Here is a 27,501-nt window from a genome sequence, read left to right as displayed (position 1 = left end):
GGAAAATGGTGCGGCCACTCTGGAAAACTGTATGTGGTTCCTCGAAAAAATTAAAAATAGAGCTACATATGATCTAGCAATTCCACTGCTGAGAATACACCCGAAAGAATTGAAAGCAGATGCTTGAGGAAATATTTGTACACTCATGTTCACAGCAAGCAACCCAAATGTATATCAGTGCGTAAATGGATAGACAAACTGTGGTCTGTATATACAATGGAATATTATTTGGCCCTAAAAGGGAAGGAAATTCCGACTGCTATCACATGGATGAATCTTGAGGACATGATGCTGAGTGAAATAAGCCAGTCTGAAAAAGACAAATACCGTGTGATTTCCAGTTCTGTGAGGTCCTTAGAATAGTCAAGCTCATAGAGACAGAAAGAGGAAGGGTGGGGTGGGGGGCTGGAGAGGGGGCTGGGGAGTCAGTGTTTAACGGGTGCAGAGTTTCAGCTTGGGAAGATGAAAAAGTCCTGGAGATGACGTCAGTGATGGTGATACGGCAATGTGAACGTAATTCCCACCACTGAACTCTTAAACTTAAAAGCAGTTAAGGGCTTCCCTGGTGGCGCAGTGGTTGAGAGTCCGCCTGCCGATGCAGGGACGCGGGTTCGTGCCCCGGTCCAGGAGGATCCCACATGCCATGGAGCGGCTGGGCCCGTGAGCCATGGCCGCTGAGCCTGCGCGTCCGGAGCCTGTGCTCCGCAACGGGAGAGGCCACAGCGGAGAGAGGCCCGCGTACCGTACCGCAAAAAAAAAAAAAAAAAAAAAAGCACTTAATATATTAGCCACATATAAAACCAGATTTTACTATAACTGTTTAAATATATAACTTCAAGTATATGATGGTTTTAGCAGCTGCATTCCCTTCCACATCCTGGTTTGTTGAGATTCAGTTTGAAGAATCTGCCTTCCCTGAGCTCACCCAGATGGGCAACCCGGAATCCGCCAGGCCTTGGGATGGAGCGGGGAGGGCTGATTCCGGACTGAACAAGGGCTTGGGAAGAGCCCCAGGTGGGCGATCCCCCATCAGGGGATGGACGGAGGGCACCGAGAAAGCCTCGGGGTCACTGCCATCCTCCACGTCTCACCGGGATGGCCTGTGACTGTGTCAGCTGGGGTCGGGGGGATGGGGGGAGCAAAAGCCCGACGGCGATCCTCACCTGTCCTGCTCGCCCAGCGCTGAGACTTCTGAGAGTCGGGAAGTGAATGGTCATGGGCAGTGGCCAAGGGGGAAGGGATGGGGTGTCACTGGTAGGTGAGAAGGGAATAGCCCTGCCTGTCTTATGAGTCGGAAAAGCAATTTTCTTAGGAGCAGGACGTTTTCTAAGTTACAAAACGTGGATGGAAACCACAGTGGGAGAGGGAGGACCAGAAAGGGGCTGGGCAAGTGCGGCTCAGGTTCCCTGGAACCCAGGATGCCCTGCTTCTAGTGAAAAAACACAGCACTTAACTGTGAAAACACGTAACTGAGAAGTGATTGGTTATATTCAAATTACTGAGGGTTATAAATGGATCCCCCTCAACTCTGACTGCTTAAGGGCATTAAAGGATGGGTGTGTTGACAGTGCTGGCGGGGATGTTAACGCCACAGCCCCCTTAGAACTGGCTCGTTGAGAGTTGCTGCTAATTGCAGACTGACCGTAAAAACTCATGGGAAATTATCTTGGCGCCAGCACTGCAGTTCGCAGTGAGGACCACTTTGTGGGTATCGCCACTCTGTTCTGTGTTCCCTGCGAACCCCACGCTTCCCCAGGGCTGACGGGCATGAGTGCACAGGGAGGGAAGGTCCCATCCATGCCAGTCTAGTGAACTCTGCTTTTGCACTGATTCAGGAGCACACACACGTCCAGAGGAAAGAGGACAAAGACAAGGTGCTAGAGGCCGACTAAAGGGCGTCTCTCCTGGCTCCCCCGCCCAGCACTTCGTACCCACACACCCCTGAATCTATGTCCCCAGGATTGGCCAGCTGCTGCTACATCTGTCCTTGCTGCCGATCCTGATGGGGCTGTGCTGCACTGCCCAGTCCCTGAGGGCAAGCCTGGGACCCTCAGGGGGCAGGAGTCCCTCCCCTCCTTTAGAGGGTGATTTTAACGATAACAGTAACAACAATAATAGCAATAAAAATAAACTAACACGGATTGAGCATTTACAAAGAGCCAGGAATTATCCCAAGCACTTTATGTAATTAATGCATTTAACCCTTATCATCACCCTGAGATAAGTTCTATTATTATCGACAGACAAACCAAGCCTAGAGAGCTTAAGTGACTCGCCCAAGCTCACAGCTGGTTAGGTGCCAGAGGTCCCACCACCTGCTTCAGACTGGGGTCTCTCCAAAGGCAGAGTCCTGGATGTGGGAGCTCTCTGCCCTGTCCAGCTGGGCGATGTCAGAGGGCAGGGACCCAACACTTCCTCAGAGGAGAAGGGCTTCCTGGGGCAGAGGCTGTGCAGAGCAGCATCAGATGCCAGGCTCTCCTCCACCTAGCACAGCCTCTGCACCCACGAGGAGCTGGACAACTGTCTCCGGCCCCAGCCCCACGCTGGCGGAGCTGACAAGAGGTGGGCCGGCCCCTGGAGCTTACAAGAAGTAAACAACCCCATTCATGAGTCAGTTGTTTTGCTCCAAAGCAGCCTGTCATCGGGACAGGCCCTGCCAGGTCCGGTCCTCCCAGTACATCCCTGGGGTGGGGAGCAGTGGACAGCCTGGAGCTCAGCTACCTTCCACTCCCTTCCAGTTCGAGCTGTTTACTGGGGAGAAGTAGTTCCAAGGGGGGTGGGGAGGGAAACTGCGGCTACCCGTGTGGTCCCTGGGGGGGTCCAGCAAACCAAGAAGGGCGAGTGGAGGTAGAGCCAGCCGGAGATGCCTGAGAGCTTCCAGAAGCTGTGCAGTGCTCTGGTCTCAGCTCTTGGACCCTGAAGTCCCTAGCAATTCTTTCTTCCTGTCCTCTCCCCTCATGTCCCAGACTGCGCCCCCCCCCCGCCCCCCGGCAAGCGGCTCCACAAACCCAACCCTGTCTATGGGGCAGAAAAAGATGAGAAGAGGAAGACGGGAGAGAAGGGTTTGACGGAGGGTGCCGCGTCTGGGTCAGACTCGGAAGTTGAAGCGCTGGCAGAGGTTTGCACAGGAAGAAACCAGAGGAGGAGAAAGGGGGCCAGGGTGGGGTGGGGACAGGGGTTGGGGCCCAGCGGTGGAAGCAGAGCTAGTACTGCGCTCCGCTCTCCAGCGCTCCCAACACACGCCCTTGGCCTCTCTTCTCAGTAGTCCCTCGAGGGAAAGGGACCCTGTCACCCTGACTCTCAAATAGGGAGGTCAGGCTGTCCCACGTGCACGCGTACAGCACAAGAACCCTCCAGGACCCAGACCACCAGCGGGTCGGGGTCGGAGACCAGGCGGGGGGCGGGGCTGCCACAGAATGACAGCTGCAGGGGCCAATGAGGGGGCACCTTCACTGACCAATCAGCTCCTCAGACATCGCCCCCCCCACACACACACCCCGACCAACCTCAGCAGCCTCGCGCGACAGCGCACACGACGCCCCCCCCACCCCAAACTGGCTCCTTGTCACAGAACAGCTTCCTTCCCCGGAGCGAAGTCCATCCACCCTTATGGGATTCACGCGCTGCGCTGTCCGTGGTCCCCTCGCCCTCCCTGGGGTCCATCCGCCCTCTGGCGTCCGCGCACTGGACTGTCCTCCCCCCAGCTGCCCACAGGCCGCTCCTACCCGGTGGTGATGTCGTCGTCCTCCGTCATCGTCTTGCCCATGAGGTCGCTGTCGCTCATGTAGCCGGACTTGAGGTCCACGTCGTCCGAGTCCAGGGACTCGACCAGCTCCAGGCGCGAGATGTGGCCAAGCTTGCTGGGGGAGCGCATGGGCATGGTGTGCGCGTAGTGCGCGCGCTCCCCGTGCATGTACCAGGAGGGCGGCCCCTCCGAGCGGCAGCTGCCGCCCACCGACGGCGCGTCCCCGGCCTGCAGCCGCGGGCTGGACTGGCCGTAGCGCCAGGAGAGGGGCGACGAGCGGTTGGACAGGCTGGACACACTGCGGGGGTTGGCGTCGTCGCTGTCGTAGCAGGTCATCTCGAGGGAGCTGGGCGGGTGGAAGGGCACTGGTTACTCTCCAGTCCAGCGCTCTGAGCCCGGTCCTCGGGCGGCTGTAATGCCTCCCTCCACTCTCCCGCCCTCCCGCCTCTGCCCCTCTGCCCCCCTGCCCGAGCTCCTGGGCCTCCTGGAGGCCTCTTACGGTGTATGTTGCCCTGAGGTGTGTCAGCTCAGGTCGTCAAAGGAAGAGGCCGGTGAGCGCTAGGGAAGGAATCCCGTACCCGGTAAGGGCACAGGTTTTATGATATGACCTGGGTTTGAATCCTTTTCTACTATTTATGAGTCAGGAGGCCGAGGCAAGTCATCCATCCCCTCATCTGTCAAATGGGGATAAAACTATAATAGCTACTTTATCATATATAGAGTTGTAAAGACCTGACACAGTGCCTGGTAGACAGAAGGTGTGCAATGAACGGGAAGGGCCCCACGAGACCTGGGAGGGTCACCTGAGAGTGGAAGGCCTCGATCATTCACTTTGTTCAGGGAGTCTAGCACCTCTTTTCTGTTAGTGAACTCAGGGCTAGTTGCTTCCCAAACCAGAGACAGCAAAGTCAGGAGTGGGGTGTGGAGCATGTAGGTCCCCGAAAGACTAGCCCCGGCCAAGGCATGGGCATCGGGAGAAGCAGTGGAACCTCAGCAGAGGACAGAGCGGCCTTAGCCGGACAGAGGGGAGAACGTGGGGAAAATGGACGGAGCGGGTGAAGCCTCAGGCCCCGCTCGGCCAGGCCAGGGAAGCAGGTCAGTGCTAGATGGCCTGAGCCCAGGGGGTCTGGAGCTGGGGAAGGAGATGCCTCTCTCCCTCAGGGGCCAAGGTGGCTGCTTGGACAGGCAGAGACCCACAATCCCCCCCCAGCCTAGCAGATCAACCGCAGGTGGGGTCTCAGTGGCTTGGCCTAAGTAGAGCCAGACAGGGTTGAATAAATGAGATGGGATCTGGGGGCCAGGAAAGCTGGGCGGCAAAGGGAAGCTGGGTTACAGAGCTCAGGAATCTTTATCTGCAAACACATCCATTTCTTAGTCACTCTAGGGGGTCAAATGGAGGGAGACACTGATTTTTCTATTCTTGTTTTTGTAAAGTTCCTTGAAAATAACAAAATCCTCCAAATTGTCTCTGTCAATCCTGAGAAAACAGGGTTTTACTTTTTGATCAAAAACTGGAGGGAGCTGTATGGGCCTTGACTGTGACGGTGGTCCCTGCAGAAGTCCTGTGGGTGAGCAGGGGGCCGGGATGGGCAGGGCAATCAGTGAACAGACTTCCTGTCTATCCTGTGTGTGGTACGCTGGGTACTTTCCCTTTCTAGTGACTCGGACCTCAGGGGGAATGGCAGTTCCCTGGGTGCTTGTGGTCCTGGGGGGTGGCGGGGGCGGCCTGCCTCGCTCACCGTGGCGGGTTGCCCTCTGCACACCCTGGCGGGTGCTTGGCACTCAAGACCGCATGGGCGGGGGTGAGCCCAGGACGGACGATCAGGCGAGTTCTCGAAGTGAGACTCAGTACCGGGCCTTGTGCAGCAAGTAGGGGCTTAGTAAAAAAAAGCTGACCGGGGCTTCCCCGGTGGCGCAGTGGTTGAGAGTCCGCCTGCCGATGCAGGGGACGCGGGTTCGTGCCCCGGTCCGGGAAGATCCCACATGCCGCGGAGCGGCTGGGCCCGTGAGCCATGGCCGCTGAGCCTGCGCGCCCGGAGCCTGGGCTCCGCAACGGGAGAGGCCACAACAGTGAGAGGCCCGCGTACCGCACAAAAAACAAACAAACAAAAAAAAGCTGACGGTGACAAGGGGGCGAGGAGCAAAAGGAAGAAGCCAGTGACGGCCCTGGTGACAGGACGATGGAGAGCTTCAGGGGAGCCCGTTTTGTAGCAAAACTAGCGTCGCGTGTGGGTGTGCCAAGTGCCAGGTCCCTCGGTCCTGTTCCCGGCTCGCTGCCTCGACTTCACTGCTCCCCTCTGTCCCCAAACACACCTCCAGACACCTCTGAGTCGGTGGTGGAAATTCTAGCTCAAACTTGGGTCCTTGATTTCCAGTCCTAGATTCCGCCCTTCAGTCTTGCTTCTCTCTGGGGAGGACGTTTTATGGGGTGGAGGGCATGGTGGGCCTGGAGCGGGTTGAGGGCGGAGTTCCACTTCCTCTCCGGCTGCAGCTCTCTGACCCACACTCTCTCCTTGCGGGGGAACAAGCCAGGGAAATAGGGGAAGTCGGATAGGAGGAAAGGTTTCTGAAAAGGAACTGAATCTAGAGGCAGCCTGTCAGCTCCAGGGTGAAAATAACCTTGCTGGACACACTCACTGGACTGTAAGCTCCTCCAGGACGGAGCCTGTGTTTGTCTTGCACTCAGCCGGCCGGGCTCTCAGCTCGCTGGACGCAGAAGCCACCCTGATCCACTCGTGAGACTCTGGCCTGTGACCCCTTCTCCGGAGCCCCCCGCTGCACCTTCTCTAACTCAGGGCGTGTGTACACATCCTGTCCGCTCCCAGGGCCGAGGGAAGGGCTGATTGATGGAAAGCACTTTAATAAGTAAAAGGGCCGTAAAAATTCAGGGAATCATTGTTTTGGCTATCAAAGTGTGAACCAGGAATAATATAAACCAAAGCCTAAGACAGGAAGTGGCTCTGGGTCCACAGTAAACAGAAAAACCAGCTTCAGGGCTCTTGGTTCTTTTTCCCATAAAGGGAGAGAGAAGCCAGAGGCCCGAGGCGCTGCCCACGCACCAGTCAACTTTATGCAAAAGGCTTCTGGCCTTCCTCTTCCCACTCTGCCCCCAAGCAGAAAGCAGCAGAGCCTGCCTGGGGTCAAGGTGCCTTAACTTGGAGGTCTGGGGGCTCAGAGGTCGGGGCACCAGGAGGCTGAGGGGCTGGGGGCTCAGAGGCAGGGGAACAGGAGGCTGGGGGCTCAGAGGCAGGGGAACGGGAGGCCGGGGCTGCTGCGGCTGCCCTTTCCCTGTGGCTGAGTCATCTGGGGTGTGACCCTCTCAGGAACGGAGCTCTCGCTGCCTTCTTTGGCATGGGGCTGGCGGGTGATTTGGCGCTGAGCACCGTTCCAACAACTTCCCTGGCTGGGGGAAGGAGGACGTTCAAAATTTCATCCACTGGGTCCTTAAAATGGTCAGCCGAGCCAAGCCAGACCCCTGTCCCACCTGGGCTCTGCTCAGGGCTGGGGGGGCTGGAGGCTGGACACAGACGTAGAGGGACCTGAGTCCCAGGGCCTCCCGGAGCCCCACCATCCACTTCTTTTCTCAGCCCTCCCTGATCACATCCCTTTCATCACTAGTCGGGGTCCTGCTGGCCTGAGCAGAGGTAACCCCAGAGAGAAGAGGCTTTGCTTCATCACGTAAAATGTTTTAGATGTCTGGGAGCAAAGGGCTGCGTGTCCAGATGGGATGGGGCCGGGGAAAGAGTGTGGGAAGGAAGGAGGAGGGATTCTCAGCAGGGGAACCGGAGCCGATGGGTGGGAGCCACTGAGGCCAGACTTCAGCTCCACTTCATAGTCATAGCAACCCCACGAGGAAGGGATGGCTGAGAGGTAGTGAGTTCTCTGTCACTGGAGGTATGTAAAGTTGGTCTGCATATAACTTGGCCACACACTTGGGCCAAGAAAAGCCTTTTTCACACTGCCCCTAGATCCCAACTTTGCTCTCATTTTCCAACCCCAGGAGATGGGGAGGAACTGGCTTCCAGGCCCTTTCTCCACCTTCCTGCTCCACAGCCCCCAGGATTTCTCAATCCTGGCTGTTTGCTCTCTACCCCCCAGGGTGTAGCCCGGCCCTCTGTCCCCCTTGGAGCTGACGGCATGAGCTCATCAGGCAGCCCAAGGAGCCAGTGCGGGAAATTCTGAGTCACGGCAGAGCCTGAGGCCAGGACACCGGGCAGGGAGATGCTGCGGGAGGGGTCCTGGTGGGGGCTGCGAGGCTCTCGGGGGGCAGGTGGAGGGGGTCTGCGTGGCATGGAACCTGGGCCACCGTGCTGGCCAGCGGCTGAAGGGCAAGAAGGATGCTGGGTGTCGGGAAGGGCATGTGGAAACTTCAGAACAGAACAGGAGGGTAGTTAATAACCCCTGTGACCACGAGGAGACGGGCACCCAGCAGGGACACGGATGTGGGAGACCACAGCCTGAGCCCCGTGGTGGCTCCTGCTTCCCACCTCCCTTCCAGTGATGCTCCAGCTTAATGAAACGAAACCTAAGTCTCCAGCAGCAGCAGACACCAAGCAAGGCCACACTCCTCCTGTGGACGCATGGACGTGGTCCCGGGGGCCGAGCGCGCACTGCTCAGACGCCCACCGACCTCGCACGCTCGGGCCGAGGTCGCGGGCCCTGCCCCCCAACAATGGGAGGAAGAGGGGGCAGCTGGCTCTCACCTGTGTGTCACCTGGGACCCTCGCAGGCTGGACATGGTCTCCTCCAGGTTCTGTCGTAGATCCAGGACATTCTGCACCGTCCTCTTTCTCTGGGACTCCGGATCTAGAGTGCGGAGAGGAGAAGCTGGATGAGTGGAGAGGAGTCACTGCTGGGCCGGGAGGTGGCAGGTGACCATATCCCCAGGGGAGCGGTCCCGGGGGCACGAGGGTCTGCCTCTCAGGCCCTCCTAAGGGCCCTGGACATGCCCTGGAGTCCTGACGTCCCAGCCCTGGACGGGGGCTGCAGGCAACGGCCTTCAGCGTCCTCCCAGAGCCCCGCAAGACCACCCCAGCCTGGCGTCACTTTGGGGGGCCCCGCTTCTCCCGGCAGAGGCCCCGGCCCAGGCCCCGGAAGGTCTGCCCGAAACCCCGTCTCTGGAGATGTGTTGGTAAATGTTTAACAACCGGCTCTCGTAGGTGGGGATGCCCAAGTGGATAGTGCTGGCCAGTTTCTGGGGTATCAGCACCTGCTGTGAGGCTGCCAACGTGATGTCGCCGACCCCAGGGTCAGGGGGAGGGGCTGGTGTGAGCCCCAGGCTGGGAGCGTCTGCTGCTGGGGTCCAGGGGAGAGTTTGCCCAGAGCCCCCGAAACGCTGGCGGGCAGGGGGCAGTGAGCAACCGTCTTCCGGGGCTCTGGGCTCTGCTCAGGGCTGGGGGGGCTGGAGGCTGGGGCTGAGCACAGGGCATCCAGACCCCAGGCCGGCGGTGTGAGCCCAGGTGAGGCTGTGCGGGTGCAGCCCCACTGCAGACCCTGCACGATCTGGGTCATAGAACCCAGCCTTGGTCTCCAGGCAGGACTTTAGCCTGGACAGAGGAGACTCCACCACAGCACACAGAAACGTGCCCCATCGCCTTCCCAGGGTGGAAACATCCAAGAGCCTGAGGGTACCGAGCATGGAGAGACTCAGGGACTTTGCCCTTCCCTCCGCCAATCCATCCAGGGAGCCTCCACGAAGCAGACACCACGGTCCGCCCTGCTCCACGGCTTAGCGGGGACCTGGGACACACAGTCACCGAGTGCAGGCAGATCCCCCATTGCGTCCCTCAAAGGCACAACCCGTGGGAGAGTCACAGACCCACGGAGACGACAGCAAAGCAACGGGGAAAAGCCCAGAGCTCTGACCCCGCAGGCTACCGGGCCCCGATCCGGACCCTTGGGGGCCCTCCCCCACCCAGACCGAGCAGGAGCGTGCAGCTGTGTTAGCTGCCGAAGGGGACGTTTCTGAGTCCCTTCAGGAGGCACTTTTCCCCAAGACTAGGTCCGGCCGGCTGGCAGGCGGCTGCCCTGCCTGTCTGGTCAGCGAGGTGAGGGCTGCAGGAAGCCTTCCTAGAGCCTCGGAGGCACCTTTCCATAGAACCGGCTCCACGGGGAGCCCAGACACCTCCCTCCCCTGGGGGCCTGGGGGCAGCCGGCAGGGAGGAGGGCAGGTCTCCTCGCGCAGCACGCCTGGGGGTGCCAGTGCCTGTTTATCCTGGCAAGGGTCATGTGTGAGCTGCTCCGTGGCTGTAATGATGGCTTGGTGTGGAGAACAGACAGGGACCCTGTCTGTGTACGTATATTTTTAAAGCTTGCTCCTAAAAGGCCTATGTGGGGACCAAGATGGGGGGGGCTCCTGGGCCAGGGCGATGCTTTCCATGGGTTTGGCAGAGGTGAGGGAAGAGGTGCACACGACTCCGAGGGGTGAGTGTCCCCGAGAGGAAGGGACCAAGGGTGACTCGGAGACCGTGTGTGCCAACCCCAGGCAGGCATCAGCGAGGTGGGGCCTCACAGCACGTGGGGGAGCTCTGTGCTGCTGCCCCATTTCACGGAGGAGAAACTGAGCCTCAGAGACAGGGTCCCACGGCTCACATGGAGCACAGGGCACAGTCAAGTCCAGGAAGGAGCTCACACTTCTTCGCATCGATCACAGGGCATCTCGGCATCGCCGGCACCAAGCCAGTGGTGGCACAGAGTAGGTGCTCAGTGAGCGTCTCTAGAATGGATGGATGAGACCATAAAAACACATAAAAAAAGAATGGATGGATACGTGTCCCATCAGGAAAACGTCTTTCTTCCACAAGAGTCCCTGGAAGTGACTCAGTCCAACACGGTCACAGGAGGAACGGGAGGCTGAGGTCAGGGACGGGGGGCGGGGGGATGATTGGCTGGAGGTGCAGAAAGGCATCAATGAGCAACACGTGGCATCAGGCTGCTGCCCCAGGTGTAAGTGGGCATGCAGGGGGGGAGGCGGGGACAGAGCTGGGGACAAAGCTGGGGACAGAGTTGGGGACAGAGCTGGGACAGAGCTAGGGTGCCTGGCTCTGCTCTCTGCCCCAAGGCCTGGAGAGTCTGCAGAGGTGCCACCCCTCAGCTCCCTCCGAGCCCCAGCAGCGTCCCCTGGTGGCCATCTCGGGCATGCCACCCTGCTCGTCAAAGACTCAGCTCAGGTGCAGCTGGTGGTGAGAGTCCGGCTGTGTCCACATTCTCAGGTGGCAGGCCCATCTCTGGGGGTGCAGCGGGAGTCCCAGGACAAGAGGCTGCATGGAAGGGAAGGCCTCTGTGGCTCAAGGAGCTGCAGACCCTGTGCCTAGGCTGGGCGTGGGGGGGAGGGGGTAGGAGGGCAATTCGATATTCACATCCCTGACCCCAGAAGCAAGTCTTTAAATGTTTAGCTTTAAAATATGAATAAGCTGCATTTGCAAAGGCATTCACCCCCCCATCCTACCCACCTCTGACCCCCAACCCATAACAAGCTTCACCCCTTTCCCACCATCTCCGCAGGGATCAGAGATGGGGTGGGGAGGTAATCTGGGGCACACGTGACTTTGTGACAATGTTTTGTTGGCTGAGTCATGATGCCTCCATGCGTCTGTCAAATGTCAGGTCTGGGTATGGGGGAGAGGCTGGAGGAAATAGAGCGGCGGTGGGGGGAGCCCGGGAGCTCCTCTCCGGCCCCCGTGTGGGACAGGGACGCACTCAGGACACTCCCAGTCTATGCGGTACCTTCGTTCAAACGAGGAAAAGGGCCCCTCCAGTGTGACTCAGCTCCCGCCAGGGTCCTCGCTGTGGCCACAGAGCACCTCTCCCCTGGGCTGGAGGCCCTGATCAGGACACACCTCACAGCCTCCCTCTGGAGGCCTGGCTTCTCAGCTCCTGCAGGACAGGGTCCACCAGCAAGAGGAGGGCGTGGTGCATGCCTGAGTGTGCGTGTGTGCCTGTGTGTGTGCGCGTGCATGTACGTGTGTGTGAGAAGCAAGGCTGGGGGGAGGCAGGGTGGGGATCCCAGCAGTCATGGGGTGACAAGGAGGTGGGGCGGGGAGCACGAGTTGTCCTGACTGCTGCTCCAGGCCGCACCCTGCAAATGGAGCGGCCGGGAGGATGTGTGTGCTCCCTGAGCTCAGAAGACGCAACAGTCCTGCAACCCAGCCGTCGCCACGGTAACGCACAGTCGCCACAAACAGCATCCTCCCAGCACGCGCGGGGGCGGCGTTCCTTATAGGAGACCACAGAGAGCCTGCTGTCTCCATCAGGAGTCCTTGGAGTAAGGACCGGCCCCCAAGGAAACCTGACACCAGGTGCGCACGTGTGCACACACACTCGTGCAAATGCACACAACACCCACTCACTGAGTGTGCACCACGTGGTGGGCTCAAGACTAGGCCCTTCCCACGTCTGTGTGACCCCAAAGCTCTGTTCTTTCCACGACAACACAGGGCCTTAAACAGGCACACACGCCTCCAGACACACACCTCCCCAGGGTCCAGCTGGCAGTCTGTGGAAACCCTCACATCAGAATCACGCACACTCTGCTCTGCCGTCCCAAAGACATGTGCACGGAGACAGTTGTGTGACCGTGTCCCCTGCCGCAGGTGTGGAAGGAAAAGACCAGGGCACAGGGGTCACTGGAGCTGGAGACGGGGCGGCACCCTGGGAGGCTGATGGCAAACAGGGTCCCTTCTGCTCTGGAGTCAGAACCAGGGAAACAGGCTTCTGGAGGGCGAGACCGTGAACGGCCAAGACCCGGAGAGGGGGAGTGCCGTCGGGTGGTGCGGTAGAGGGAACGCAGAGCTTGAGGCAGCAAGGCCAAGGGCAGGTGCTGGCCATGCCCTCCCAGCATGTCTGACCTGGAGCGAGGCATCTCACCACTCCTCTGAGTTGTCCACTCTATTAAAGGGAGAGAATAGCGTACCCGCCCGCTGGCACAGTCGGGAGAATTAAAGAGCTGAGAATTAAAGAGCTTGGTGCCCAGGAGGTTCTCTGCACGAGGCAGCTCTAATGTGTCCAAAGGTACAGCAGGGGCGGGGCGGGCAGTGGGCACACCCAGACACCTGCAGGTGGCAGTGCCGTTCCTGCAGGTGCAGCTCAGGTGGACCCCACCTTCTCCGCTGGGATTCGCTCCCACGTGGAGGGGTCACCAGGCCCACCTCCCCCTGCACTGCAGCGATGGTACATCTTCATCCCCAGTCCCTGCGAGCCCGCCTCAGTCGTGGGAAGTGCTGGGACTCAGGGCCCTTCTTCGGCCTATGATCTGAAACCTGACATAATGGGCACGAGGATAAGGACCCCAAGAGATTTAGGGGCCTGCAGGAAGGAGGAGGGACTCAGCAGTCAAATTTCCCCAAGTTCTGTACAGCTTTAATTACTGGCTGACAGTTAGGTGAACCGCTGTTAACTGCCTGATGAACTCTTAATTACTTGCACTGCGTCTCGGAGCGCATGTTCAGTTTAGCCCGGGGCAGGGCCTCCAGAGGACTGAATCTGTGTCCAGCCTCGAGACTGGCTCCTGTTCTGAGTGTCTGCACCAGGTGGGAACCAACAGGAATGGAAGTGGCTCAAGAGAAAGATTTTCAAGTCCCGGCATTTCAGAGCTCGAAAGAAGCATCTCGTGAACGGGAGAAAAAGCACATCGCTCCAGCCCAGAGAAGAAAGGCTTGGGAGCGTCACCAGGTGGGCATAAACTAACTGAGACAGTACAGAATAGATCCACCTAGAAATCCAGGCTAAAGGACCCGGGACAGGCAGGACTAAGCTTCTCACACACACATACACACCCTCTCTCTCAACAACTCCCAAAACGAAAAAAAAAATCTCTCCTGACCCTATTAGATCCCAAGGGTAGCGTCCAAGTCTTCTCTAAATTCTAAAATTCATCACAGCTTGGGCTCCCAGTACACGCAGGTCAAATACCATGATAAGAGCCAGTTACAAACACAAACTTCTCTCTGACAAAGTGATCTCCGGCTCTAGCCAGGGGTCGCCTTCCCGAGCAACATTTAGCAGGAGATCCTTGGGAGTCTGCGTCACCACACGACCACCAGTGTCTGTGGACGGTCGTTCTGCGTGGACACGCAGCCCCACGTCTCTGGGAGTCTGACTCATGTCTACCCCTCTCCTCTGCTCAAGGACGTGACCTTCAAGGTCCAGCCCGGGAGGGCACCGTGGGCCCACCCCCGGTCCCCACATACGCCAGTTCTCCGCTCACGGCTCACAGGTCATACCAGGCGGGTTCTGCGGACTCTGAAAGCCAGTAACCCTGCCCTAGATGGACTGCCAGGGGCATTGGCCTCCGCGTGAGGCTGGCACGGGGCTGAAAGCGCAGATGACAGGACGCTGCACACAAACCTCCCTGCCCCCTGGCAGAGCCCAGCAGCCCTCCTTCACCTGCAGCCACTCCCCCACTCCTTTCCTCACCACCTTTCTGAGCCCAGAGGCCCCAGGGAGAGCCCGGAGTGGCCCTCCATGCAAGAGGCTCCCACCTTCACCACCGTGTGGGCGGGGGTAGTTTATTCTTTTACTAATTCCATCGTTTCACTCGCCCCCCACGTAAGTCACAACACCGTGGGAGGCGGGCGCCACAGAGCCCTGCAGCGCGACCAATCCAGTGCTTCCTGCTGCCGAGGGCTCCCGGGTCTCCATCCTTGCTCTGGAGAAGCCTGAACCCTCTCGACCAACGAGTGCCCGCCCGGAGCCCAGCAGTCAGTGGCGCCAGAGCACCCAGGAAGGGCCAGGACGACAAAGCAAGGTACCGGCCATGTGCTTGTGTGAGGCGAGGAAAGGAAACCAAGAGGAGCCAGAGAGGAGGGGCCAGAGAGGAGGGGCCAGAGAGGGGGCACGAAGGGGCTCCCCTGGCCCAGAATCACCAGGCAGGGGTCTCTGCAGATCCCCGACAGTTTTGATTTTGCTTGAGTGAGAAGACTTGGCTCAGAGACCCTCAGCGACTTGTCTCCAGTGGGCACTGGGCCAAGAGGAAGTGTGAGGCGGGGTGGAAGATGAGGGCGGTGGCTCGGGGCCAGTGGAGAGTTCCCTCTTGGTTTCCCCCGGGCACAGCTAGTCGGCTGTGGGGCCTTGGGTAAGCTACCTCCCCTTTCTGGGCTTCAGTTTCTCTGTGGATTAAATACACGAGTTGGGGCTGGGCACACCCAAGGCCCGAACCAACTCTGACGGCCTGTGCGGCTCTGTTGTTGGCTAAAGCCTGGAAAATCTTTCCTCCTCCCCGACTGTGCTGAAGAGGCAGGTGCCAGGGTATCACCCACAGAGGCTACGACTCAGCAGCTTGGAGACGGGGCCCAGGAATCTGCATCGCCCAAGCCCCCCCTGTGGGTGACGCGGTGCGGAAGGCAGCGCCTGGGAGATCCAGACGCCTTGCTGCAGGCCGCCAGAACAGGCTGCCCATCGAAACCAGGGCTTCCATTTCCCGATGCCAGGCCGCCGGGCGGTGCGTCCTGGGCCTCCAGCTCAAGTCTGCTCCCTTGGCACAAACGCACTGTCCCTTCCCTGCGGAAGTCCACTCCTGCATCCCCAGGCCTCACCTGAGGGGCCCCCTCTGTCCCGCTCCTCTCCTCTGGGGATGCCCTCCCCAGGCCACCCGGCCGCGGCCTCACTGCGGAGACGGGCCGCCAGGGGGCGCTGCCGGACGCTGCCGCAGTGCTGCCGGGCAGGCAGCGTCGGCTCCAGGATCTGGGCGGGCAGCGCCCAGACGCTCTCCTTCCCTCTGCGTCCTGCTTATCACAACCCCCTTCGCCTGGCTCTGCGCTCGGGGCTGACATCCTCCCTGACCCCATCCTCCTTGGAGAACGGCCAAGGCTTTGCAGCATCTACTCTGGGGAGCCTGCCCGCTGGGATAGAGGCTGCAGGGCCTGGCTTCTGGGCACCCGTCGGCTCCACTCGGCAAGCCTGGACGTGGGGCTAGAGCTTCGAGAGACCCGGCTGGCCTTTCTGCTGCAGGCGCTGCAGACAGAGTGCCTCTGGGGAGTGGAGCAGGCTTCCCATCCCTGCTCTGGCCTCACTTGTGCTCGGCAGTGTTCTCAGGCAAAAGCTGGCCTGATGAGGGAGGAGTCATCCCCGACACCCCGCATCGTGCCCAGCCCCGCCCTTTCTCGGGGGAGTGGCCGCCTCTCTGCAGCGGGCGAAGGGCGGCCCCCACGGCCGGCCGGTCAGCCCGGCTCAGCCTGCACTTGGAAGAGGGCTTGGACAGCGATCCTGCCACAGCTGCTTCTTCACGTCCAGCACCGTGTGCCTCAGAGAAGGACTTGCTGGTCCAGAGCGGCCAGCGCCGAGGGCTAGGGGACCCGGCGAGGGTGCCCGCCTCCAGCTCTGTCTGGAGGGGTGCCGGCCTGCTCCTTTCTCTTCTGCCTCATTTCCCTCTGATCGTTAGGTTACAGGGTCAGAGAGTGGATTCTTGACGTACTGAGCCCGCCCTCATTTAAAGACCTGAACTCCAGCCTAGGCGCAGAGGGCCAGCCTCCTGCCGACGACGGCCTGCTGGCCTGCCTCGCCGGGGGACGCGGCCCCCTTCCCTGACAGGCCCGGCTCTCCGGCCCTGTAACCCTCACGGTTTACTGGCAATGTTCTCACAGTGATGCGGCCCAGAACCTTCACGTGACACCCGGCTCCAATGAAGTCGCTGCTGCTGGGAGCGGAGTGGTTGTTATGGCAACAGTTCTCACATTAGCAAAGACCATCTGCAGGCAGAGGGGGGAGGGGAAGGAGGAGGCTGCGGGAGGGCGAGGGCTGGGCCCAGGTGTGGGCGACAATTGGAAGGGGCCCTGGGAGACCTCTGGTTGTGAAACTAGTCATATTAGTATCGGCTAACTGGGCTAAGTCCTCCGGCACCTGCCAGACACGCTGCTACGGGCTTCTGCTTTGTCGCCCATGTAACTGTCACAACAGCCCTTTGAGATGGTCCAGTTATCACCCCCATTTTACAGCTGAGAAAAACTGAAGCCCAGAGAGGTTAAGTAAGCTGCCACAGGCAGTACAGCCAGGATCCCAACCAGATGGTCTGATTCTAGAGCTGTTATTACCTGCTGTGACTGCGGCCATGATCCGCAAACGGACATAGGTATACAGTGTGTTTACAGAGCGCTAACTCACAGAGCGTAACAGTCACCCTTTGAAAGGGCTCCATTCAGTGGGTTTTAGTACCTCTGTAAAGTTGTGCAGCCATTGCCACTATCTGATTCCAGAACATTTGTATCACCCCCAAAAGGAACCCCAGACCCATTGGCAATCTCCCCTTGCCCCAGCCCCTGACCTACCTCCTAGCTCTGTGGATTTGCCTATCCTAGGCACCCCACAGAAATGGAATCGTAAACACGTCGCCTTCTGTGATTGGCTTCCTTTACTTTCAAGGCTCATTCCCGTACCGTGTGTCAGTACTTCATGCCTTTCCGTGGCTGAGTCATTTTCCATTGTATGCGTACACCCTGTTTTATTTACCTCTTCATAATTTGATGGGCATTCGGGTCATCCTTGCCTGTTTTACGAATAAAACTGCTGTGACCACTCATATCCAAACTGCCACATGGACATCGGTTTTCATTTCTCTTGGATAAATGCCTAGGAGCGCAACACGGGGTCATACAGTAACTCTGTATCATCTGAGGACCCGCCAGGCTGCCTTCCGAAGCGGCTGCACCATCGTTCCCACCAGCAGCGCGCTAGGCCTCCGACCTCGCCACGTCCTTTCCAACACTGGTTACTGTCTGTCTTTTTATTCTAGCCATGCTAGTGGGGGTGAAGTGGTGTCTCACTGGAGACTTAATTTGCATTTCCCCAATGCCTCACGCAGTGGAGCATCTTCTATATTGAAATTAACTAAAATTAAATACAAATTAAGACTTCAGTTGCACCAGCCACACTTGAACTGCTCAGGAGCGCCACCTTCATGTCGGCTGGTGACCACCACAGCAGAGAGGGGGCAACTCCATCACCCAGGAAGTCCTCCCGGGCAGCGCCGCCAAGCCTGCAGGCCTGGTCTGTACTGGAATCACGGCTTTTCCATAAGGTGTTCGCCTTCGCTGCACTTCGAGTTCAGCAAATCTGCTTTACAAATGGGGCCCACCTTGAGGTTTGCCAGGCCCAGAGTGAGTCGGACAGAAAGCTAACAGAGCACAGCATCCGAGTCAGTGGCAGCCGGGGTGAGGGCGGGCTCCCCCTGCACTGCGCGCTCTCGCTCCCCCTCCCACCCGAGTCCCCAACATCACTGCTTTTCCCAGGACCTACCAGTGGCCAAGTGACAAGAGGCACTGCCTCTGAAGATGCCAGCCTAGTTGGGGGCGGGCGCCTCACACGTCAGTGCTACTGGCTGTAGGCCCCCCGGAGATCTCCAACCCGGACCTTCCAGCCTCCTCTGTAGATTCTGCCCCCCTGGCTCCCAGGGAGGGGCCACACCACAGCGAGGGGACGGTCAGATGGACAGGCTACCACTGGCTTTGAAGCCCCAATCGCTCCCCGAGAAGCTGCTGGCGTCCCCACACAGGGGGCCTGCAGCCGACAGCCAGCACAGAACTTCATCTCCAGCCTCACTCTGCTCACCTGTAAAATGGGACGATGGCCCTGGGACAATGGCAACTGGGCTGCGGGTACAGGGTTGGCCAGCCTGTGTGCCAGCGTGGAGGAGGGTGGATGGTAACACTCGTCACGCATCAGAGCTGGCGGGAGCCTCAGAGGCCATTTGACAGAAGGAAGAACTGAGGCCCAACGGAGTGGCAGTGACCTGGTCAGGATGTCAGAGCCATGCCAGGGGACAGGGGAGGTGGCCAGGCCTCAGGGAGGATTCCAGTGGGGACAGCTGGGGGCAGGGCACGGCCATGCAGGGCTGCCCGAAGCGGGAGGCCCTCTTCTAGCAGGCTCTCCACTTCCCCCAGCCCGGTGAGAACATCTGCTTCCCATCAGACCTGTGCTCCGCCTGGTCCGGCCGCCTCCCCAGAGGTTTCCCATTTCTGAAAAAGCCTTCTATGTCACCGATCCCCTCGACCCTCTGCTGCCCCCCCACCCCCAGGGGGACCCTCAGGCTCAGCCCATCTGCCACCACCGCCTCCAGGGTAGCCCCACCATCCACCAAAAGGACCAGGCTTAACAAAGGCCAAGGCGCCCCCCCGCCCCCGAGGTTGGGCACAAGAGCAGTGAGGCAGGGAGGTTCATTTTAAAGACGGCTTCTGATTGGGGGCGCAGAGAAATTGGCATAAACCTGAAGAGGTCCGCTGGAGCCACTGAGGCGCAGGCACTATCCTCTGAGGCGGGAAGGGAAGGGAACGGGTATCTACTCAGTGCCTCATGCGCTGAGCACGGCACCAAAGCCCGAATGTAGTTACCCCACTTTACAGATGCCGGGCTCAGAGAGGCCGCTTAACTTCCTAAGATCACACAGCTTGTGCAAGCGGTGTAGTAGGAATCTGAATCCAAGTCTGACTCTGAAGTCCATGCTTTTCCCAAAATAAATCATAACTGACAATGAGGACAACGGAGCAGGATATGCCCAGAGGCCCTTCCCGACCGACACGCTGGGATGGGGCGCCTTACAGGTCACAGGAAGAGGCCCCTCCTGCTCTGCTCTGGGAACGCACGAGGGCAGGGCTGCCAGGAGGCTGGGGGAGTAGGCCTCGGGCCAGGCCAGCGTCTCTCTACCTCCAGGACTTGGGGCCGCGGCCAGTCCCCTTGCTGGCAGGCACGGTCCTGCCCAACACTTCCTCGAGGGACCCCTCTCTCCCGCTGGGCTTTGTCCCAGTTCTGGAACCTGCGGGTCATCTGGCCTGGGAAGAACCTTCCTAGAACGTCTGGCAGGCAGGCTGTGTGGCCCGCTTGCCAAGACCGTGGCTGTGCTCTGGGCCATGAGACCCTCCGAGCTCCCCGTCTCCAGCCGGGAGCCTGGGAACCTGCTGCGGCCAAAGCACAGCTCCAACACCCTCTCCCTCCCCCGCCCCCGCCCCGCCCCCAGCAGCCGGCCTGTCCCTGGAGGAGCCGGCTAGTCCCTATACACTGCAAGGGTGGGCTTCAGAGCTCCTGCACAGCTTCTTCTGGGCCTTTCTGGGCCTTGGATTCTTCTTCGAGAGCGATCAGCCGGTCCCCACAGCCTGATGCAGGGGGAGGGGAAGCGAGGGATGAGCAGGGAGGGGCTCATGCGTGGTGCGCCGCAGCCCCTCCTCCGGGAGGACCAGCCTCAGCTCCCGCCTGGTCCCGTGCGGGGCCGGGGCGAGGCAGGGGCACTCTGGAGAGCCTTGGACCCACTCAATGTAAGGCCAGGGAGGGTCAGGGAGAGGCAGTGGGGACACCAGGCCTTCTTTCAGCCTTCACCCAATCCCCCCAGGGCCGGGCTGCAGCCGCTGAGCCGCTTAGGACTGGTCACCACTTGAATGGAACCAAATTCCCAGGGAAAATCCCCCTGGAGAGCGTCCCAAGTCTGTGCGCTATGAGGACACACCCTCCCGGTGGGGAGCCCCGGCTCTTCCCCACACCCCACGTCCCCACTGTGTGAGGGTTCTCGGAAGAACCCAGCAGGCTTCCTTCTGCTGGAGCCTTCTAGAAGGGCAGAGATGGGCGAGCGTTGAGCTGAGTGAGGTCCAGCTTGGGCCAGGAACCACACTCAGGGCTCAGAGGGCGGCCGGGGGAGGCCAGCCTGTCTGCAGGAGCCCTCGCAGCTGGAGGCCGGGGCTAGGCAGAGAGTGGGTGCGGGCAGCGGTGCAGAGAGGCCCCCTCAGGGGGGCCAGTGTCCTTTGCTTTCATCCTCCCCCCGGTGCAAGGGAACGTCCTGAACCCACCAGGCCAGAGCAGGAGGCCTGAGTGCAGAGAGGCTGGGGCAGGGCTGGGCCTGGAGGGAGGGTCTCCGGAGGAGAGGGGGGACCAGGAAAGTAAGCCCCGAGGGCCTGGCCGGGCTCGCCTCCTGGAAACACGCAGGCCCTCTGGCAGAAATGAGCTTGCCTGTCCCTCTAGCGTGGAAGCAATACACTTAACGTGTATTAAGTGCCGACTGCGTGCCAGGCCCCTGCACGGTTCTGATGCCATTTAAGCCCTGTGCCGACCCTGTGAGGTGGACGCCAGGAGAGCGGGTTCTGCAGCTCGGGGTGAGCCCAGCACCGCTCTGGGGACGGCATCCCGCCCATCACAGGTCTTCAGTGATAAAGCACCCCACAGAACACAGCGCCCGGGGAGCACGGACCCCCTCCCGGTGGCTTCTAGTGTCTGCCAGCGGATGGACCTGTTCTCAGGGACGTGATTCTGACAGCCAATAAAGACCACCATCCCAGGGCTCGTCCATGGCCTGGCTCAGCCTGCTGGCGGGCCAGGCCACCATCTCCTTGCAGATGACCCCCAGCCCAGCGAGGGCAGGAGGCCCCAGCAGCTGGTGAGCCCTGCCCCCTCTCGGGAGTCATCCGTTATTAATGAGACCGAGGGTGCAGAGGGCTCGCCCCGGGCTCAGAAGGAGGGATGGGAGGAGAGATGGGGGTCAGCCGTGCCCAGGTCCAGCACCAGTCAGCACGTCACTGCTGTCTCCTTCAAAGGACAAAGGGAGCCCCTGGCCCTCCGCTTTCCTGCCCGGTGCCCTCATTCCCCATTACAGCAAGCAGCTCCCCTCTGCCCCCACTTCTCAATGGGGGTAGCCCAGTGAAGACTTGGGGCTCTCCGTGCTCCCACGGCTGGTGGTTGCCATGGGAACAGTGGGCCAGGGCTCCTGGGGACCAGGGTGAACAGACTTGACTGAACTGATGTCTGTGCGTCTCCCCTCCCCCATGGGGGAAAGAATGCAGCACAGGAGTGCCAAGCCCAGGCCGGAGGCTGGGGAGGGGCTCAGCTGGCTTCAGACAGACCCTGCCCCCACCCCACAGACCAAGGAGTCACAGGCCACGCCATCCACGCCACGTGAGACCTCCGTGCCTCTCAGATGCCATTCGAGTCCTCGGCCTGGCGTTCAAGGCCCTCTAGGGGCGGTAGCCCGATTTTCCACCGTTACTTCCTAGCCTGGGTAGAAGTCACTCGTCCTGCCCTCGGGTCCCTGCTGGGGCCTGGGCAGACTTGCCCACGGCCTCTGCACCCCACTTCTGTCCACACCTCTTCACTGTCTGTCCGCCTCCAGGGCAGAGACCATAGCTCTCCATCCCAAACGCCTAGCACCTGCCAGGTGAGGCAGGTCCTCCATAAAGCCTGCCGCACATACGTCCTCTGCCATGCCTGCCCTGCCTCAAGGGACTCTCGGGTTCACAGAGGGGCAGGGAGGCAGCCTCCTGTCCCCAGGTGCCCCCAACAGCCGGCCCCTCCCGCACTGCCGCCCCATCTTCCTGCCTCGGGTCCTCCAGGAGGCTTCCACGCCGGCCCCGCTCCACTCCCCACACACCTTCTGGATTCCTGCATCCGCCTCAGCAGCTCCCCCTCTACCCTGCTCCCACCCACGGGCGGGCTTCGAGGACACCGCACTGTCCCATCACACTCGGGGCGCTTGTCTTCATCTCCCTGCTCAGACACAAATCAGAGGGAAACGGCTCCCCTAACACCATAAACGCTTTCTGTGGAGCTCAGGAATTCACTCTAAAGATTGTCCTGTGTTTTCCGGGCCGCTATAAACTCCCGTTACCCGGGAGCCGCCGTGATCCTCCCTGGGAAGGCAGACATATATTCTACTGGACGTACAGCTTTTTAACACGCACTGAAGAAAAGCTCCAATAAAACTCTCCATCCCAGACTCGTGAAGCTGGGGCTCCAGGGACCCCTTCCTTGCAAGGGTCCCAACAGCCTCCCAGGGCCGGCTCTTAGGCGAGGCTCCCTGGACTCCCAGGGTGCAGTCTCCCTGACATAGCCCTCAACTTGCCGTCACCCGGCTGCTTGGGGACACCCTTCAGCTGTTGCCGTGCCCCCTCTGCCCCTCAAGGGTCCAGAACACGGGCTCATCAAGCAAGCGAGTAAGCCATGAGCCAGCAGGGAGGAGAGAGGAGGACCCAGCCCCTCACGGCTCCACGCCCAAGAGGAAGATGCAGTGCAGGGGACATGCAACACGCACATGTGAGCCGGGACCAAGAACGGCCGGCGCGCTCCGTTCCAGGGTCTTCGGGCGGGTACACTGCTCCCCGATTCTGCAGTTAGAGCCCGGAACGTAGCCAGGGAGAGCAAAGCAAGAGACATCTGAGGCTCCAACTCCAAACAAGGGAGTGATTTCTGGAGGGCTGTCTGTGTTCAGACTCCAGGGTACTCCAGGTTCAGTACAGGTTCAGTACTCCAGGGCCCAGAACACCCTTCCAGTCTCCCAAGAAGGGGTGCTGTGGTCAGTCAGTGCAGGCTTCAGGAGACAGGCAGCTGGCCCTCTTCTTAAGGGTCTTCGGAACAAGGCCTCCTTCTACAGCTTCCTGAGCCAGAGCTGCAAAGCCGCGGTCTTTCTACTCACCCCTGGGACGGGGCGCGGGCGGCCCGCACCCCTGCAGCCCTTGTGCCCTCGCTCGGTGCTGGTCTCTCACCTGGGACACCTGCACCCCGTGAGCACCTGCACCCTGTGAGCACACGCCGAGCACCTCTGCGTCAAACACCGGGCTAGACTCCAGCCATAAAAGGCTGAAAAAAACCAACCAACCAAACAAAAGGCTGTTTTCTTGGTTTGGTCCCCACAGCTCCTCTTCCAGGGAGCCTTCCCTGATGACGCCCCCACCCAGACGTCATCGCACTTGCCACGGGGGCTGAGCACACCACTTGCACCTCTATCGCTAGGTTCTCAACTGCGGGTGGTGGTGGAAATGTCTGGAGACGCTTTTGATTGTTACAGCCTGGGATGGGACGCTCCCAGCATCCAGTGGGGAGAAGCCAGGGCTGCTGCTAAACATCGTACGACGCACAGGACAGCCCACCTCCAACCAAGAGCTATCTGCCCCTAAAGGTTAACAGTGCTGAGGCGGGCCTGTCCCAGCACTGTTAACACTGAGGCCCCCTGTCTCCACTGCCTAGATTTTAAGTCCCTTGGGGGCACGATCCATGGACTGTAACATCTGGAGTTGCTCACGCCAGATAACAGAGGGTCCTGAACCCCCCTGAATGTATACGCAAGATCTTGTACCCAAGCGCGATGGTCATTTTCCTGGGGAGAGGAATCTGAGACCAGAAAGGTTTAGAGGCGCTGACCTGGGGCCCCGCCCGGCGGCTCGGACAGGCCACTGTGCACACGGTGGACAGTCCCCGGGGGAGCAGACTCCCCTCGCCCCCAGGTGCTCTGGGGCCCCAGACACAGCTTCCATTACCACTCAGACCTCTCCCCGAACTGGGGTTGTGATTCTGATCAGAAAGGGTAGCTCAGCCGGCAGAGCTCCCCTCCCTGGGTTCCACCATCTGCCTCCACTCAGAGTGCAAGACTATGAAATTATGCAAAGTAAGTTCTCACAAAAAGGAGGGCCTTGGCCTTAAAACTCCTGGAGAATCCCCCGTTCGGCGGGTGTGCTGGGATTAACTGCTTCTCGGAGGCCCAGGAAGACCCCCCCGTTAATCTGCTGGTTGGTCACGTAGCTCACACCCAGCGCCCCTCACGTTCCCATGGGATAAACCCAGGCCTTAACCTCAAGGTCGGGGGAGCAGGCAGCACATCTAGGGGCCCAGGCCCCAGCCTTTGCTGCTCCCCAACCAGCTTCCTCGTTAATGGCGACAGACTTTATCAAAACAAGAAGATTCCATTCCATCAAGAAGGGACAGGAGAGGGAGAGAAAAGGACATTTGACCCCCCGCTGTCAGCCTGAGACCCTAATGAACCCTTTGCTTCCGAAGACGATTATCGAACAGAATAATTCATCGCTAGAGATTAATTGGACTAATCACGTTGCCTTTCAGAATCCCCTGAATAATTATTTTCTACAGGACGGTGTCAGTCATAATTGTGTGATATTGGAGCCTCTTCCCCTAGTGAAAGGCCGCAGAAAGGGATCCCTGGCTCTGAACGGTGGGATGGCTCCGTCTCAGCTCTGATCTGGTTAGAAGGTGCCCGTATTTCATGTGGAAGCCCTTTTTTTCAGGGAAATATTACCACGTCTGATAATCTTCCTCCACCCTCACTCAGCATGTTCTCAGAACACCCTGCTCTTCCCAGAATGTTCTCCTTGATGTCATGGGGTCAGGGAGCCCATGAGCTGTGGGACCCCCCCGCCCCCCCAAGGGGACATGCACTTGCCCCACAAGCCTGCCAGCGCCCCTTCTCCCCCGGCACCGCTCCCCCCACAGCCCCCCTCAGCCCACCCGCGACCCAGGGCCCCCAGTCCCCTACACATCAGGACACCCTGCTCTACTCCGACGCTCCTGCCTTCTCTCCCTCTTTAAGAGTCGACAACCTTGTTATGTGAATAACTACAGAGGCTGAGTGCACAGCAAAAGAATCTAGTGTTTAAGTAACACAACGAGGTCAATGTGACACAGGTAATAACCCGCACCGTCACATTCCTGTTCTGGGGCGATCAGATATACAATGGCGGGGCCGTCATTCTCCTAACTGCGTAGCAGAACGAGGGATGCTTAGCGCAGCACCATCAGAGGGGGCTATGGGACACTACGACCCCTGGTTCCCACCTCCTCCCATCCGAAGAAGCGCTTTGGAGAAACCGGCTTTTTCCCTCCTTCTCCCCGTCAGCCTCTGCTCTGCAAATTAAGTCGGTTTTAGGAGGGGTGGGGACCACGTTAGTTTTACGGCTCCAGGCTACTCTGAACCCATATCCAGGGTGGGTAGGCGGCAGCTTTAGAATCAGACAGATCTGAGTTTGAATCCCGACTCAACTAAGAGTAAGCTAAGAACGTAAGCCAAGAATCTTCGTGTTCAGGAGTCTCGTGTTTTAATTTCACCTGCAAAATGGAAGTAATTAAATACCTACTTCTTAGGGTTACTGGGATGAGTAAATCAGATAACACCTGTTAAGTCTTAGCACAGAGTAGGTGCTCAAAGAGTAGCAGTTATTATTACTATTATTATTATTACTGGAAGTGGGAAACGTACCCATCCATCTTCGGTTATAAACCCAGGGGTCTGCACAGGGTCCTCAGCTTGAAGCTCTTACCAGCCCTCCACCTTAATGGAGGAAAGTACCGGAGGACATAACGCTCATGTCCACTCCCTTTGCTTGGAGATGGACAGATGTGTCTACTGGGCTGCGTGGCGATATGATTTCAGGGAAGACAAATCCCGCCCCAGGATATGTTTTTTTAAAGTGGTCTATAAAACTGTCCTGTAGTAGCTGCCCAGACTCAATCAGTGAAATATATCTGATTATATATTGATGTTAAAACTCTTAGAGCGAGGGTCATTGCTCAATCTGTGGAGTAATTTATATAATACTGTGTATATTGGCAAAGGAGACCTTCCTAAAAACTGTGCGGTGGGGCTTCCCTGGTGGCGCAGTGGTTGAGAATCTGCCTGCCAGTGCAGGGAACACGGGTTCGAGCCCTGGTCTGGGAAGATCCCACATGCCGCGGAGCAACTGGGCCCGTGAGCCACAGCTACTGAGCCTGCGCGTCTGGAGCCTGTGCTCCGCAACAAGGGAGGCCGCGACAGTGAGAGGCCCGCGCACCGCGATGAAGAGTGGTCCCCGCTCACCGCAACTAGAGAAAGCCCACGCGCAGCAACGAAGACCCAACACAGCCATAAATTAATTAATTAAATTTTTTTTTAAAAAACTGTGTGGTTATGAAGACTTCCCAAGGGAGAAAAGGAAGGGCATTTAGGAAGAACCATGCAACGAGCTGCAAGGTTTCTGTTAATGGGTAACTATGCATAATCGCAGAATACCTTCCAAACGGGAAGGGGCTTCTCAGTTTAGTGACAGATCAGCTGCCGCTGGAGCCTTCTGCAGGGCAGCAAACATGAGCCCCCTCCTGCCCTGGCTTTTCCTGCGGAGGGTAGCGGGAAGGTATGAGCTGGTGGGGAGGCAGGCTGCAGGGGTTGAGCCATTGTCCAAAAAGAAAAGGATAGACTGCGGCCAGGAAGCAATCTCAGGGCTCCTTAGGAGGCAAAGATGGCAGGACGAGTAGCCAGAGAAAAGTCTACTTACAAAAGCTCCTGAAATAAGCAGGTGGATTGGGGGGTGGGGTGGCAGTGGGCAAATGCAAATGGTTGCAATCTTGCAATAAAAGCACAAGGTTGTCAGTTCAGCATAAAGAAACATGGTTAGAAATGCCCGAGACGCACTAAAGACCAAGTGCAGGTAACAAAGGGGCATCCGATCCTAGAGTCAAGGCCTGCACCCCAAATAGTCAAGATGCATTAACAGATCTCTGAAATTTGAAAGCATCGCGTCCCGTACTTTCATCAGACTGCTTTCCAAACACCTTGACTAAAGAAATAAGTGTTTTGATAGGGACTCTGGGGAAGGGCTGATCTGGACAAGCCATGCTGGGGGGGGGGGTGCAGACAAGACGGCCCCCAGGGAAGAGTGAGTACGGGGGACGGGGCTGAGAAGAGGGGCAGAGACAGGGATGGAGCAGGTGCCAAAGGCAGCCCTGATCGTGCTTAGGACGGGCATGACTCCCTCCCCTCCAGGAGGACAGGACAGTCGTCACCTGATTCTTCTTAGGTCTGTGCCTTTTCACACCCTCTTTCCCAGCTCTGGGGCCTCAGGAGCGCGTGAAATCCAACTCAGTGAGCTGAGGACATCCTGTCCTGCTGACCTGCAGAAAAGTCTCAGGCACTCCTCACGGGGACATCCTGCAGAAAGGGAGCCACGGATGTGCTGGGGTGTTTAGTTTAGGTGTGCCGTTAGACCTGCGGCTTCCCTAAGAATCCATCAGGCATCGCCACGGTTCCAGTGCAGGAC

The 27,501-nt window shown here is 59.0% G+C and overlaps 1 protein-coding gene across 6 annotated transcripts in view; it reads right to left on the bottom strand.

The window, feature by feature from the left end:
- NAV1 (neuron navigator 1) overlaps positions 1-27,501 on the bottom strand; it is a 210,840-nt gene that overhangs the window by 75,027 nt on the left and 108,312 nt on the right. For 5 of the 6 annotated variants that reach the window (XM_067729888.1, XM_067729889.1, XM_067729886.1 and 2 more), the window contains 2 exons: positions 8,449-8,551; positions 3,726-4,091 (listed from right to left, as the gene is read on the bottom strand). In XM_067729888.1, the coding sequence (XP_067585989.1) occupies positions 3,726-4,091; positions 8,449-8,551 (469 nt within the window). Of the gene's footprint in view, positions 1-3,725; positions 4,092-8,448; positions 8,552-15,565; positions 15,767-27,501 lie in introns of those variants that run through there. The other variant, XM_067729891.1, reaches the window with a different exon arrangement.

This window comes from Pseudorca crassidens, chromosome 2, assembly GCF_039906515.1.
Source record: "Pseudorca crassidens isolate mPseCra1 chromosome 2, mPseCra1.hap1, whole genome shotgun sequence".
NCBI classification, from domain to species: domain Eukaryota; kingdom Metazoa; phylum Chordata; class Mammalia; order Artiodactyla; family Delphinidae; genus Pseudorca; species Pseudorca crassidens.
The sequence above is the reverse complement of the archived record's forward strand: the minus strand, read 5'-3'. Positions and strand labels throughout refer to the sequence as shown.